We start from the raw sequence: 15,715 nt of genomic DNA on the forward strand, positions 1-15,715 counted from the left end.
AAAGCCTGCAGCCTTTGAAAACAGCCTAGAGCACACATTTTTTAATGAACTTTTTAGCGACATGTCGTGCCCTCAGATCGATCAGGCCAGGTGATCCAGTTGTTGACATCAAGGCTCTGCATTATGAACCAACTAGTGTAGTGAGATAATTTTTAAACTGAGTTTTGCAGATGACTGGGAACCACTTCTACAAAACATGAAGAGTCAACTTTTTTTCATTCGAGGTCCTGTTCCACTTAATCCCAACACACTTCCAATTGTTGCATCAAAATATAAGTATTTGCAAGAACTGAAGTCATACGCTAGATTTCCATGCCTCTTATGATACTCTGCCACATGATTAACTTTCTAGCCCTAGAACATTCAAATTCAAAGTGTCAGTATCTCTTAAACCAAACAAAATGTGGCAGGGCACTGTAATATCTAGGAATATAATTGAATCCTTTTGAAGGCAAACGAGGCAGGGGTAGGCTTTGAGCAACCTACTTGGATAACCTAAACAGATCGGTGACAGGAAAAGATCAGGGTAATGTCCGGGCAAAGGAATGAATGGAAAACCATGATCGCCGATGACTGTCGCAGATCTGGCACTTGATGATGATGACTGTAAGCTGTAAGTTTACTGGTTATAATGTAACCGTACCAGATATCACTGTCCAGCTTATCATTTATAAATTGAGTGATGTAAATTATTGGAATGCATTCAAATGCCAGTTAACATATTGTGAATGTATACAAGTGCAAGCCATTTTCATGTGAGCAATTTCAACGTTAATGAATGCAAATGGCAATTTGCTCTTTACGCTCATTTTGACACACAAAACACAAACACACAAAACACAAGTACACAAGTACACAAGTACACACATACAAAAACACACACACACACACACACACACACACACACACACACACATACACTCACACACACACAAACACACGCACACACACACATTGCCTTTGAAACCTAATCGTGTAACTGGCTGCTCCCTTAACGCCTAGCTGGTTCCTGTGGCTGATTCTGCCGTGCTCTAACCGTGCGTCTCTCTGACCGTGTTCGTGCCCGACAATATTTTGTGCGATGACAGCGTAACTGGAAATCCAGCTAAATGATGTAACTTTTTCATAAAGAATAACAATGAGGGTACGGGTAGTCCTTTTCTAGCAAGACTAATTAAACAAAATCGAACAAATTTGGGAAGTTATTATTCGAGAAATATGTTATTACTCTCTCCTGAAACATTTCCCCAAAACCAGTTGCACGGTTAGAGAAAAACACCGTATATATATACTTTTTGGACATTGTTCAGGAAATGTCCAGGAAATAAAATAGGTGATAACCCCAGTTTTCATAATTTCACTCCATGCCAAACACCATTTTTAGGTGCCCCACCACCCCTTAAATTTTATTACAAAAAACATACACTGTATCAAAGCATTTTTTTAACCCAAATATGATCTCGACAGCTGTGACATAAACAAAATCATTGGTTACTGTGTTGTTCCATAAGCTGTTCCATTTAATCATAAAATAGGCTACTCTATAGTGCAAAACTAGACAAAAACTTCTGGACTATGTCCTTTGACAATTGCAGCTCAAAGGGAAAAAAAAACCTTTTTATCAACTCATGATACTTTGTTGTACTGTTACTAAGACACCAGTGACTGAACTTTTCCTCAAAGTTTCAAAGCCAATGAAAATACTAAAGAAAATTTGTCACTGCCTGGGGCAAATTTTACATTCAGATGTCCTGAACTCTTACCTCTCATACCATAGTTCTTACCTGTAACTGAACAGACACTGTAGTGAAGTTCTTTTTGGGGGGAATACCATTATCTGTAGCAGAAATATTAAGTGAAATCCTGCCCTCCTCATCTTTGGTGAACTGGACCTCCTCATACTTCAGGGGTGTTTTGACTGTCAAAAGACCACTTGCCTGATCCAAACTTTATAGAAAGAAAACAGAAAGTTTATCAAATTGATTATTATGCAAAATTCTTCAGAACTGACAAGCAGGCCTATAACAAACAATAAATTGATGCATCAAACATCAACAAAACAGATGAGGAAAAGCATATAAGTAGCAAACTAAAAAAAAAACCCAATCATTTAACTCAAAGGAAAAGAGAATGACAAAAATACCCAAACCTATAACTCCGATATAGTACGTTTTGAACCTTTTCATTCTTGTCTTGATTTAGAGACAGAAAAGCATTCCTTTGTTCTTCACATGCTATATAAGCAAGAGTAACCTGGTGTCTGTCAGTATCACCAAAGGAGACATGACCCCCCCCCCCACACGTTAAAAGAGCGGGTAAAATAATCAAGTAGAACATTATTTTGTAACGAACTACATTATTTTAGTAAATCAGCCTATAATGTCTTACATTCCAGAAAATGCAACTGTGCACTATTTTATAAAACTTTAGAGCATGGAAGAAATGCAATGTAACTACATTGACTACCTTTTGGAAGAATATGTGTCAAGACACAATGGAACCAGGAGCTCGTAAACTTTTGGCTATATGAAGCTAATGGTATCATCTTAAAGAAACTCATTTGTCTTGCTTTTTGGGAAAAAAATACCCATCTTTCTTGAATAGAAGTCGAGATATTTGCGATTAAAAAAGGAGGGGTTCACCTGGTGTCAGAGTCAGAGGTAAAATAAGCAAGAAATTGGCAGCTTAAGTTTAGTGAATTCCAACCAAAAAATATACATTTTATTTTTGACATTCTTCGGTAAAATTCACACAGACATGTGTCTTTAAAAGGACAAAAAGCCGTTAAGCCCCCCCCCCCCCCCCCCCACCATAGAAAAAATTGCCGATGAGCCAAGGGGCCATAAATTGTCGGTTTCTCCGATTTCCGTATTTTGACAATCGCTTATTTCATTGTGATATTACAAGTGTTTGAGTGGGCTGTAGGTCAACACGGAACGATGCAGGTTGCAATAGACCGCCTTCAAGCTTCAATAGTGAAGAACATGTAGACTCTTACTAACATAAAACTATGGTGGGGGGGGGGGGGAGAAAAAAAGGGAACCTGGATGGTTATAAGGTAATTGTCTGCATTTTTGGCATCTATACTGTCATCATAACCTGCCCCAACCCCAACAAACACACACAAACATACATGCATGCACACACAGAAACACAACATATACATAATACACAAATAAACATAGGCCTAAGCACACAAACAAACACACATAAACATACACACAAACACAAGTGAGTAGGCTTTCTACTTTCTTTGATAGGATTTCCTTCTTTGATTTGTTTTTGTCGACTAAGGGACAAATATTTCATTTCAACACAAAAGTTCTTTTGACAAACAGTAGCAAAACTTTCAAAAGTAAAAACAAAAAAAGACTGAAATACAATAGTTCAGGGCAAAAACATAGATATAATGCTCATGTTACCATAAAAGTGTCATGTCACAGCTGCATGATATTCTGTGACTTTTATATAAATTATTATACCTCTAAATTTAAGAATTTAGACCCATGCTGTTCCACTTTTTTGGACAAAAATGTGCAAGAAGAATAGAATATTTTTTAGTACTCACTGAAACTGCGTGATCACACTCGATGGGATTGAAGATTCAATTTTGTAGAAGACTTTTGAGTTATTCGTGCCTTCTTGATCACCATCATTTGCCTGAATAGCACACAAACGGTTATGAGGAAACATTTGAGTATCTATAGGAACTTCTTGGACGCACTGCTTTGGGCAACATCTGTTAGCCAACAAAGCGAGGGAGTGTAAACATGCATGACATTAACCACTGCCTCAGTTCTCATTGTCTACTTAATATGGGCTATACCAGCTAATGCTTAAGAGATTTATACATCACATTATGTAAGGAAGTTGACAGCCCCAAGACAGTACACTTTAAGAAGATAATGACCAATAGCAATTAGGGACAACACTTGTTTAACCCTTGACCTTCATATACAGTCGAAATTGACCGCCACCCAATGCCGAGGAGAAAAGTGGTCGTTGATACAGTGTCAGTTTAATGCAAAAAGAACGCAAGGGAAGGAATCTGAAGCGCACATTTATACACGTGACTGTCTTATACTTATACAGGTTGCCATAGTGTATAGATATTGGCAGTGCATCACCTGACCTAGTTACAATAGAGAATCAAAAGTTTAATCCAAGCTTGTGCACTACTATAAATGGGAGGCATCGAGGTGAAATCAGGTGCTCATCAAAATAATGAAATCAAAGAAATCAGCTTTTTTTTTGGCAGATGGGCATTTTTTTTCTAAAGTTCCTTTTTTTGGCTCAACACCTTATAACGTCCATTTAAAAACACATTTTTGTATGGATTTTACAAAAAAACATTGATTAAAGGCACAAAAAAACCCATAGATTTTCAGTTTCCAAGGAATCTCAGGCAATGGACGTTACCAAACTTCGGCAGCCATTTTCTCGCTAATTTTACTTCTGAAACCAGGCTACCCTGACCTCCTTCAAAAGCAAATATTTCGACTTCTATTCAACATAGATCTAGATGGGGGTTTTTTAAAACCAAAATAAAGGCAAATGAACAGGCTTTAAAATGGTACTAATTGCCCAAAAATTGACGAGCACCTGATTCCACCACGTTGCGACACAAACAGACTACACCCAGGGGCGAAGCGTCTATATAATCAAATAATCACTGCTTCCCTTTCTAATTTTGAAACATTGTCGCTGTCAAATTCATCCTTAAACGTAAACCTCATAAATTAAATGTCAAAAAACGTTCGTAATCAACAAATAAAGTGAGGCTGGAATAGAGTTGAAGGGAACATGTGCATGGCAGTCAAAGCTGTTTCATTGCCACATATACCCTGTTCACCCCTTTGGGGCCACAGTTAAAATCAATCACCAGCCCTGATTAAGTAAGCTAACTAACACTGGTCGAGTCTACCTCACAAATGTGAGGGGAACTAACTCTTAATAATCTCTTGACTGCTGCTTGTGCTTGGTTTTTTTTTCCTCGACTTTTTACCGTCCTATAATCAGATCGTGACCTCGATTATGACACCAGCTCCTGGCCGCGAAAGGCTAACAAAAACAGCCAAATGTGAAATTAAAAAAATAATAATTGTAATGTTCTACCAAAGAGTTAGACTCACTGGTAGATCTATAACATATAGATCTAGTACTGACATCTCTGCTTCTTTGCTATATGTTTATGTATTCACATCTAAAGTTAAGTTTAATTTTAGTGGGAACTGATGTTAAATAAGATACTTTCCCGATTATTTTGGCGGTTGAACATACAATACGAATTCCGGATTTGTTTTCATTCACAACTCAGAGTCGCCGCCTCGAGTAAGATTCTTGTGTGATATCTTCAGGCCATACCTGGTCCCCTTTCACTTTGATTACCCTGTCAAACAAGTCAGCCTTCGCCCCTGACTACACCTAATAGATCTAGATGAAAGAAATCAGTCAGGATGAATTAAGGTCAAAGATTCTTTACTAGATTCTAGATCTAGAATCTAGATATATCTAGATCTAGTAGTAAAGATTCTTTGATGTCTTAGAAACTGTTTTTTAAAACAATTACAGTGGAAACCATAATACAGGCCAGGAAATAACAGGGATCCGGTAATAACAGGGATTTTTTAGATCCCCGGTTTTTCCTACTCTTTGTCTCCATTAAAAGTTATCGGCAATAACAGGGCCTCATCAGAGCCCAACAGGTTATAGCAGGGACAAAAGCTCGCTAACAATGTGTAAAAAGTAAGAGAGAGAGAGCAAGCCCACGCAAGCCATGCCACTGCAAGCACACACAGCAGTGTGAAGCGAGAGTTCAAAGCACACACGCATGCACCACACCACACTTTGACTGTTCACTAACATCAGTTCATCATAGCTCATATGTGTAGATCTAAGCTTAACCCGCTCTGTGAACTAAGCCTACTTCTTTCATTATGGCCACCAACGATGTCAAGCGCAAGAGAAAATGCCTCTAAATGGACAAAATATATGAAATAATCCAGGCTGTTGACTAAAAACAAGCTCCACTTGCAAGATTTGTCGTCAGTTCGACCTTCAACAAGGGTCGATTCACACCATTATCAAGGATAGAGAGAGAAGATAGTGACAGCATACTTCAATGGAAAGTTTGCTCTGGATCGAAAGAAGATGAGACTACCCGATGCAGATGCTGTGGACCAAGCTCTTCTGATGTGGTTTAGGGAGGCATGGAGAAATTGGTGCCAAAACCCCTGATCGTGGGCAAAGATGGTACATAACAAGATGGGCCACTTCTCTCTTAGAGCCAATTAAAAAAGTGTCCTCAAAATTTGGTGGCGCCCTCTTCACAAAAGCGCACTCTTTGCGAACAGAGTTACCCTACTTGAGTTTTAAAAAATCAAAGTGAAACTAGCATGTTTTGGGATAAATTTCGGAAGAACGCTTTTTTAAAATGGTTACGCTGACAAAAAACCTCTTCCGGAGGAAAGGGTGATTGTTTTCTTCGTTTAATTTGACTTTAGAATGAAAGGCGAGAGGTCATTAAAATTTTAAAAACCTAAAACTCCGCACTGAACGTACCCGAACTGCTGATGAACAGCAGTCGATCTGCGCACGCAAGGAGATGCTATTCCTATTCTTCTTCTGGAAAAATGAAAGAGAGCTTCAAAACAGACTGCAAAGAGCATACTTCCTGCGGACACTTTTTTGGCTGAGTGGCCCATCTCGTTATTTACTATCTTTGTCGTGGTTACCTGTGGCAAGGGGAACTACCCATGAATAAGTACAGCTGGATTAGTCCACAAATGCTTACTTTCCTTGCATTTCTGATTTAAAAGGGATCGGATATAACAGGACTTTTCTTCTACTCCCACCATCCCTGTTATATCAGGTTTCCACTGTATATCACCTTAAAATTATCACCTAAAAAGCACTGTAGGCCTATTATAATAAATATATAAAACGTTTTAAAATGCATAGGCTCTTACAATTAAGTGGGCTACATAGGCTACATCAAAGTAACATACTTACATGAACTGTGATCTGATGGGAAAACACATATTCTCCTTCTTTGAGGGAAGTCTCATAGACATCTGAGCTAAACACTGGAGCCTCGTCATTTTGATCTGTTACTTTCACCTGAAGCTGAGCAGAAGTACTTCTGTCTCCTCCATCAACAGCAATCACTGTCAGGTAGTATACGTCTCTCTTCTCTCGGTCTAAACCCCCAGCGACAGTTATCTGGCCTGTCTTGTTGTCAATCTTAAAACTGCAAGCATATATTAATATAAAATCTAAATCAGCACTCTACAAATTTTTTTTTAACTCGTGGAAAGTGAAACATGTTATTTGGTACTCTTAATTCTTAATTAACAGAAGAAAAAAAAACTAGATCTAGATCTAGATCTAGGAAAACAGCAAATCCCTGGGTAAGATTAAAACTAGAGATCTAATGCTCGTGATTTTTTCTGCCCCAACGCAAACAAAATACTCATTTGCCTCAACAGTCACAAGCTCACCCCTCTCTTGAGACAGGACCCAAGCCCCTGCCTCAGTCATTGCTTTGTTCCATCTTTGCTACAACAACTGCTTTTGATGGCTGCACAATAATTTGACAGCTCGCCTCGCTGCAGTTGAAAATTCGTTGCTTTTTCGGTAGTTCCCACCCCCTTTATTTGAACCTGACCTACTTCTAGATCTAGATCTATACGTTTGATTCGCGGTGAGCTAAGATATCAAACCTAACAACAGCAAAACATTAAATTGTGGTAAAATTCAGGGGGTATGCCCCCCTGAAACCCCCCTTCCTATTTGTGTTAGGTCAGGGGGGCAAGCCCCCCTGAAACCCCCCTACTCTTGGGGCCAAAACCCGTGAATAACAATTGCGGGGTGGGAACTACCGAAAAAGCGCCGAAAATTCTTGGTGAAGGCTAGTCCATTAGCCTAATATAGTGTGTCCTTATCATTTATCAAGCGCAACTTGATAAATTAAGAAACCACTGACCACTGGTCTGTGATCATGTGGAAACTACTAGATCTAGATCTATCTCGGACCAACAACGGGGTAGCCTCTGCTGATCTTAACTTATAGACAGCTTGTGCCTGCATTGTCAACAAACAAATCCAAGCCACCAGTCTTCTTTCAATCGTACCATCCGTAGGCCACGGCCGAAGCCAAGGCTAGATATCTAGATCTATTCCGTTCGCGTTCACACCGTTTTTCAAGGCAATGCAAACTCACATGCCAGAATTCTTCAACAATTTTTGGATAGTAGATCTACGTAAAACATGCCTAAACAGTTTATTACATGCATTACATTATGTTGTGCCAAATCTCCCATTTCATGGGAGAAAATGCATTCAGCATAGGCCTAAGCCACGCTAAGCTCTCAACAGCTGATCACCTGCTTAATTTAACTTACCCCATAGTGTATTCTGATGAATACATTGTTACCCTACCGGAGTTTGATAGCTTTAGTTTTTTAGTTTTAATAAGCTTTACAGCACTTACGACACAAATGTACAGTGGTTTAAGCACCTATCAAGACTATAATAATATTATTATTATGTAATACATTAATAAAAATGAAGATCATTTCTATAGCGCCCACTCCCGTGTAAACACAGCTCTAGGCGCTTTACATAAATGAATTTACGAACCAGGTGCGGTTCGTCCATAGAGCACGGTCGTGCAGTGCCGCCCAAAATTTTGAATGTTCTATTACGTAAAACACCCACAATAATAAAACAAAGGAAGCCAGAAACAAACACAAACCAAAAATTATATCAAAACAAAGGTCCTTACTGCCGCTATAACTGACATTTCTATATCTATAGCGCCGTAAAACATCTACTATGCCATGCCAAAGCCCACGCGCTTTAGCTAAACAGAAAAGGATATTCAACAGTGTAACCTGACCTATAAATCGCTCTTGGGGATAACCCAAGCGATGATGACACTCGTAGCGAGTTTGGCGGTACACTAATATTAATAACCCGGCACATCCCAAATGTGCTCTTGCCGAATAGTGCCGAAACACAGCCCACAGTAGGCAGTCTAAAAATAAACACGATAAACCCTAGACCCTACGTTCTTCTTTACCAGTATTATATGAGCCGCGGAGCAATCCAGCCGATAGTTAGTCCTTTTGGACAAAGGCTAGCGGAGTAAACCGTACAAAAATCCAGCAGAAGGCAAGGGGAAACCGGTGCTGTATTCCTTCCCTAGAACATTATGGATCATAACACTATAATAAATAAAGATAATGACGTAAAGGGGAGTTCTGAAAGAACTACCTCGTCCGGTAGTGTCAGTCATGCACAGCAGGTGACACCAGATCGTCATCAAGATACTGCTCACAAAAGGAAAAATCAAACAAGAAACATAGCAACCTGGAATGTGAGAACAATGCTAGAGAAAGGAAAACTGGACAACATCAAGAAAGAAATGAAGAGAATGAATGTTAACATCATGGGTTTATGTGAAGTACGATGGACAGGAGCTGGCAGAATATTGTCCGACAGCTATAACACCATTTACTCAGGAGGCGACAAACATGAAAGAGAAGCAGCGGTCATCATGGACATGTCAACATGGAAGACACTTAAGGGGTACCTGACAATATCAGACAGAGTTATGATGGTGAGACTGAAAGGATCACCATTCGATACAACCATCATCCAAGCGTATGCGCCAACCTCAGAAAGCACAGAAGAAGAAATAGAGAAATTTTATGATGAAATAAACCAAGCAAAGAGACATTGTAAATCACAAGATATTGTCATAGTTATGGTTGATTTTAATGCAAAAGTGGGAGCAACAAGACATGAAGGCATAGTGGGTCCATATGGACTGGGAACCAGAAATGACAGAGGAGTAAACTGATAGAATGGGCCATCCTGAATGACATGATTATTGGCAACACTTGGTATGAACAACCACCAGAAAATTATGGACCTGGAAGAGTCCTGGAGACAGCGCTCGCAACCAGATCGACAATATCATGATCAAGAAAAGATACAAAAACGGGATGCTAAATGTCAAAACGCGGCCAGGTACAGACTGTTACAGTGACCATGTACCCGTAGTGGAACAATTTAGAATCAGATTTGAAAAAAACAGACATGAACAAGAACAAGAATATGAAACTAAACATGGCATTACTACAGTGAAACAAAGAAATGCAAGATAAATTCAGAATAACTGTACAAAACAAATTCGGGCCTGTAGAAGAAATACAAGACATAGAAAAACAATGGGAACAGCTTAAAACATCTATAAATGAGGCTGCAAAAGACGTCATACCAGAAAGGACAACAAAAGCAAAGAAAAAATGGATGACTGAAGAAATTCTTAATCTAATGGAGGAACGAAGAACAAACCAAAACAAAATGGGAAAATATGTGAATCTTCATAAAGAAATCAGACACAAATGTAATCTAGCAAAAGAGACCTGGTTAATTAAAAGAACGATGTGAGGAAATGAAAAATCATTCCAATGCGAACTCAAACGATCTACACAGAAAAATTAAAGAGGTGTGCCATACAAGAACACGTGGATCAACAGGATACCTCAAATCAAAGGATGGGAATATCATAATGGACAAAGACAAGATACTAGAACGTTGTACAGAATATATCGGTGACCTGTACGATGACAAAAGAGATGAACAAAGAAGAGTGGAAAATAACAACGAGGGACCACCAATCATGAAAGAAGAAATTATCAAGGCACTACGAAAGATGAAGAATGGGAAAGCTGCAGGACCGGACAACATAACCACAGAAATGATTAAAGCTTTAGAAGACTTTGGAATCACCACGCTGACAAAACTTCTTAACAACATATATATATATAATATGCCACTGGACATATTCCATCAGACTTGTCAAAATCTATCTTCATTGCTTTATCAAAGAAACCTTATGCAAACGAATGTGAAACGCATCGTACCATCAGCTTCATGAGCCACATAACAAAAACATTACTCAGAATAATTATGATGAGAATACAAAATAAAATTCTCCCAGAAATAGCCCAAGAACAGTGTGGATTTATTGAAGGTAAAGGCACTGTAAATGACATATATGTCATCAGAACAACAACAGAACGTGCCATAGAAGTTTAGAAAGATCTTCATGTATGTTTTATAGACTACACCAAGGCATTCGACAAAGTTGGGCACGACAAGATCATCGACATGCTGGAAGTTCTTAATATCGACGGGAAAGACTTAAGGATTATCAAAAACATGTACTGGGATCAAACTGCAGCAATGAGAATAGAAAAGGACATCAGCGAATGCATACAGATTAAAAGAGGAGTCAGACAAGGATGTGTACTTTCCCCAGACTTGTTCTCTCTGTATAGTGAAACTATCATGAGACACATAGAAGAAATGCCTGGTATCTCGATAGGGGGGTATACTATAAACAATCTAAGATATGCAGATGACACAGTCCTAATAGCAGAATATTAAGAACACCTGCAGAATCTATTCAAATGTCATCGTACACGAGAGGGACAACATAGGCTTAAGCCTAAACATCAAGAAAACCGAAACGATGGTAATAAGCAGAAAAACTCCAATCCCAACCTGCAATATCAAAATCAATGATACCACCCTCAAGCAAGTACAACAGTTTAACTATTTGGGGATCATTATATCATCAGATGGTAGATGTCACACCGAAATTAAAAGCCGCATTAATTGCCAAGCAAAAGCAACCTTCCACAAGATGAAACAGATACTAACAAACATCAATTTGTCACTGGAAACGAGGAAAAGAGTACAGAAAAGATACATCGAACCAATCCTATTATACGGGTGCGAAGCGTGGACAATCAATAAACAGCTGGAAAGAACAATTGTAGCGACAGAGTTGTGGTTCATAAGACGCATGCTACGTATCCCATGGACAGCTAGAAAAACATGAAGAAGTCCTGGTTGAAGCAAATGATAGAAAACAACTTATCACGAATATAAGAAATCGACAGGCAAATTTCTTCGGACACACAATGTGGAAAGAAGCATTAGAGAATATTGTAATAACAGGAACGTTTGAAGGAAAGAGAGGCAGACAGAGGGAAATGATACTGGACAAGATGACAACATGTTTGGGAGCAGCAAGAACAACAGACACTATTGCTGCAGCGCAGGACAGGGTGAAGTGGAGGTCCATGATCGCCCACGCCAGTCGGCAAGGCACCGGAAGATGATGAATTTATCTATTCTCCTTTGTTTTCCAGTGATATTTTTTGCTCCTCATCTTTACCACCTTTCTTTTCTGAGTTCAGAGCATCGTTAGTAGTCTCATGGGGGTTGACTAGACATCGTTTCTGACACACAGGTGGGGCCTAACAAAAATAATGTGTGCCCAATGGGGATCGGTGCTGGTGGGGGCGGTCAGCTTAGCCAGATTTTTGCCTCTGTGATGGCGTTCATCTCCGTGTGCATGCTGGACGTGGTTCTACGAGTGGCGCCTGACTATGAGTGACTGCTCTCTCTCTCTCTCTCTCTCTCTCTCTCTCTCTCTCTCTCTCTCTCTCTCTCTCTCAGTCTCGCGCGTGCGCGCGCGCGCGCTGAAAGCCCATATATCCAGATTTGACCCCACGTTGCACTGATCCATCTACGAAGATGACTGTGTCGCCCTGTTCACGGTTCTCCTCGACCAGTGTCTCAACATCGGCATTGGCTGCGCTCTTCTGTCACTCACGACAATCTCTTCCCGGGGTTTTTTAACACTCGAGTATACTGCCCAAGTGTGTAAGTGACGCTAGCGCATTCACAGCGTTTAGCCAAAGTCATTGCTGCTTCATTCATCCATTCAGTCCCTCTAGGCAGTAGGCAGACATGTGTGCACAGTTGTTCCCATTTTGTCATGCAGTGAGTGGGCGCTGATCATCGGTGCTGACTCTAAAATACGCGTTTACCTGAGCATGTGGCGTTCTACCATGTCTGGGAGGTCCAGGGCCTACCCAAGAACAGTCCGCATATTGAGGTAGGCTACATAATATTATTATACCTGCATTATTATACATGCGTGTGGTAGGGCTGGGCAGGTACCACTACCCAGTACCGGAACACCCAATTCTATCTACCGGAGGAGGTGGCAGTGCCGGCTCCAGGCCTCCAGTACCGGCACTTGGAAGGAGCCAACACCAACGGTTTTTTACCGGCCCCGGGAAGTGTGCAATGTAGGCCTAGGCCTAGACCTAGCAGCTGTGACGTCAGATCACAGATATACGCTATAGGCACAGATGCACAATGCAGCGGGTGACCTTTTATGCATGACTTCAGATTTAACATTGACAATCAAAAACGAAGTTTGCTAAGTTTTAATATGGCATCAAATCAGGTTCACCAAGAGCCACTTTGTTTATTTTGATTCACTGATTCCGAAAATGAAATACATTTTTGGCAGCGATAATTATTTTTAAAATTCTGAAAGCAAAGTTTAATCCCGCGCGGCGACAAACTTCAAGGGGATTGTGCTTCACAGCTCGCCTCTCCCAATTTTGACATGCGTGTGTGTGGGTGGTGGGGGCAGGGGGGGGGGGGGTTGCGTGCGGCGCTGATCGTGGTGCGAGACGCGAGATGAACAGTCTCTGACCCGTTGAGTTATCTCCTTTTTAAACTAGAGCAGTAATTAAATACTCTCTGACTAGAGTCCTAGAGTCCGTATAACGTCACGTGATACGGAACGTTTGAGTTTGTTGGCGGCTGGTGGCCATTTTTAATTGGCGAAAACGTTTGTTTACATGTGAGTGTGCGTGTCTCTGCTCTTACCTGTTTTATTTGATTCTAACGTTGTGTTTTAATCCAAAGTGATTCTCTTAAAAGTACAAGCGTGTGAAACCTCTAGTCCCTTTCTGGATTAACGTCTTATCGGGTTCAATCGTGTATACCTTATATACACGGCCGCTTATAGCTGTAATTAGAAAGCACAGTTGAGTATGAATTATCACAGGTAAGCAGATGATACACAGTTGTACAAATCTGTTCCACCACCAGATGTTAAAACCTTGCCCACCACCATGGGTGTGGGCATTGATGATGTCAAGAACTGGATGATTGATAATAAGAATAATACTGAAATTCTTGTTTGTACGGTAACCCAAAGAAAAGCGTATCCCCATAGACGTCTAGATCTAGATGTAGATCATGTTTGTACGATGTGTAAGTGTAAGCGTGTGCGTGTGATAAGCAAGTAGGTGTGTGTATGTAAGTGTATGTGTGTGTGTGTGTGTGTGTGTGTGTGTGTGTGTGTGTGTGTGTGTGTGTGTGTGTGTGCATGTGTGAATATTGTTCATACATGCATTTATGTAGATTCAAAAGCACCTGGAGCTGTGTTCGTTAGGGCTGTACCCCGGTAGCAAACCCGCTCGTGCTCGCAAGCCCCTAGTTCAAGTCACAAGCCTCAAATCACTAGGTCAAATCATCAAATCAAATCACCAGCATGATAAGTTGTGTCTAGCGCAAACTGTAACCTCCTTGGTCTGGTCTAAACTTCAAGTCCACAGCAACTAGCAATCCGCGAAGCCACTCTCAGACCCCCTCATCATTCCCACCCTGCTTGCAATCCGCGAAGCCACTTACGTCAGAAAAAGAGAGAGGGGGAGAGTGAGAGATCCCACCCACAGTGTCACTGCGCAGCGTGGCGCTGTAGTCTGCTCGATTAATCGAAGGCTTGCGCAAAGCATCGGACAGCCGCAAGTCTCAAATCCCGTCCGCAGCCACAAGGCCCACGATTCACACAGTAATGATTTGCGCTAGGCCTAGTGAATTGTCCCAGGACAAGCTCGAAAAATGACCTGCTGACTTGTGCTGTCTCGATACAGCGAGCGAACGCACGCCGAAGGACCGCTCGATGTGTTCAAGCAGCAGTACCGCTCGCTGTGTGAACTTTGAACCGTGGAGGAAGGGAGAGGTTGGGCTTGTTTTGGTGAAGAGAGAGAAGTTATTTTTAACTTCCCGCCGTTGATCAGCAAAGCGAGTGGATAAGTGAGAGGGAGCGTGGTATTGTAGTAACAGAGATCTAGATCTAGGTTTCTGGTAGTAATAAGAATAAGTGACTTAGATTACCCTAGAATGGAAAACTCCAGGGGTCGTTGTGATTGACTTTTGTATCGTATGTATGTAACCTAATTTGTAGAAGTGTTACACTCACACTGACATAATACAGAACATTTAGGAAACGGGCTAGGCCTACTTCAACCCAATGTCAGGACCAACCTGGGCTGAGAGGGAACAACACCCCAGCAGAAAGACGGAGGTTCTCAGTAAAAATTTCTCCCCATGCCATACGGGAATCGAACTGAGGTCTTTGGCGTGCGACGATGAAGCGCTTGGCTCGTGCACATTTTTTTAAAAAAGGCCTTAACATCGTAAGAATAGCCGATCCAATATTAATTTTTAAGTGCATTGAATAGAGCTTTTTGTTTTTTACAACCGAACTATGTAAAAAAAAAACCGATCTTGCACTTTTGACGCAAGCCTCTCAACGCAAATAACCAGAGAATCTTTTGTAATATGTACTGAGCCCACAGCAACGAAGGTTCGCGGCGTCACGACACAGTACAGCAGGACTGTCCACGAGTCACAACTCACCGGAAGTTCCCCCCGGAAGTTCCCCCCGGCAGCAAGCGGGAGGCAAAGCAAATCACAAGCCTGCTCGCAAGCCTCTAGCGCGAGCCGTCCGCTGCTTTGCAAGCCTTCGATTAACCGAGCAGAA

General features: G+C 40.9%; 1 protein-coding gene across 1 annotated transcript in view; it reads right to left on the reverse strand.

The window, feature by feature from the left end:
* LOC101861432 (cadherin-23) overlaps positions 1 to 15,715 on the reverse strand; it is a gene marked incomplete in the record, with an annotated part of 170,597 nt that overhangs the window by 113,051 nt on the left and 41,831 nt on the right. The window contains 3 exon segments of the mRNA XM_013080930.1: positions 1,785 to 1,947; positions 3,569 to 3,660; positions 7,012 to 7,249. Coding sequence (XP_012936384.1) covers positions 1,785 to 1,947; positions 3,569 to 3,660; positions 7,012 to 7,249 — 493 coding nt within the window.

Source organism: Aplysia californica, unplaced genomic scaffold (genome assembly GCF_000002075.1).
Source record: "Aplysia californica isolate F4 #8 unplaced genomic scaffold, AplCal3.0 scaffold00106, whole genome shotgun sequence".
Lineage (NCBI taxonomy): Eukaryota > Metazoa > Mollusca > Gastropoda > Aplysiida > Aplysiidae > Aplysia > Aplysia californica.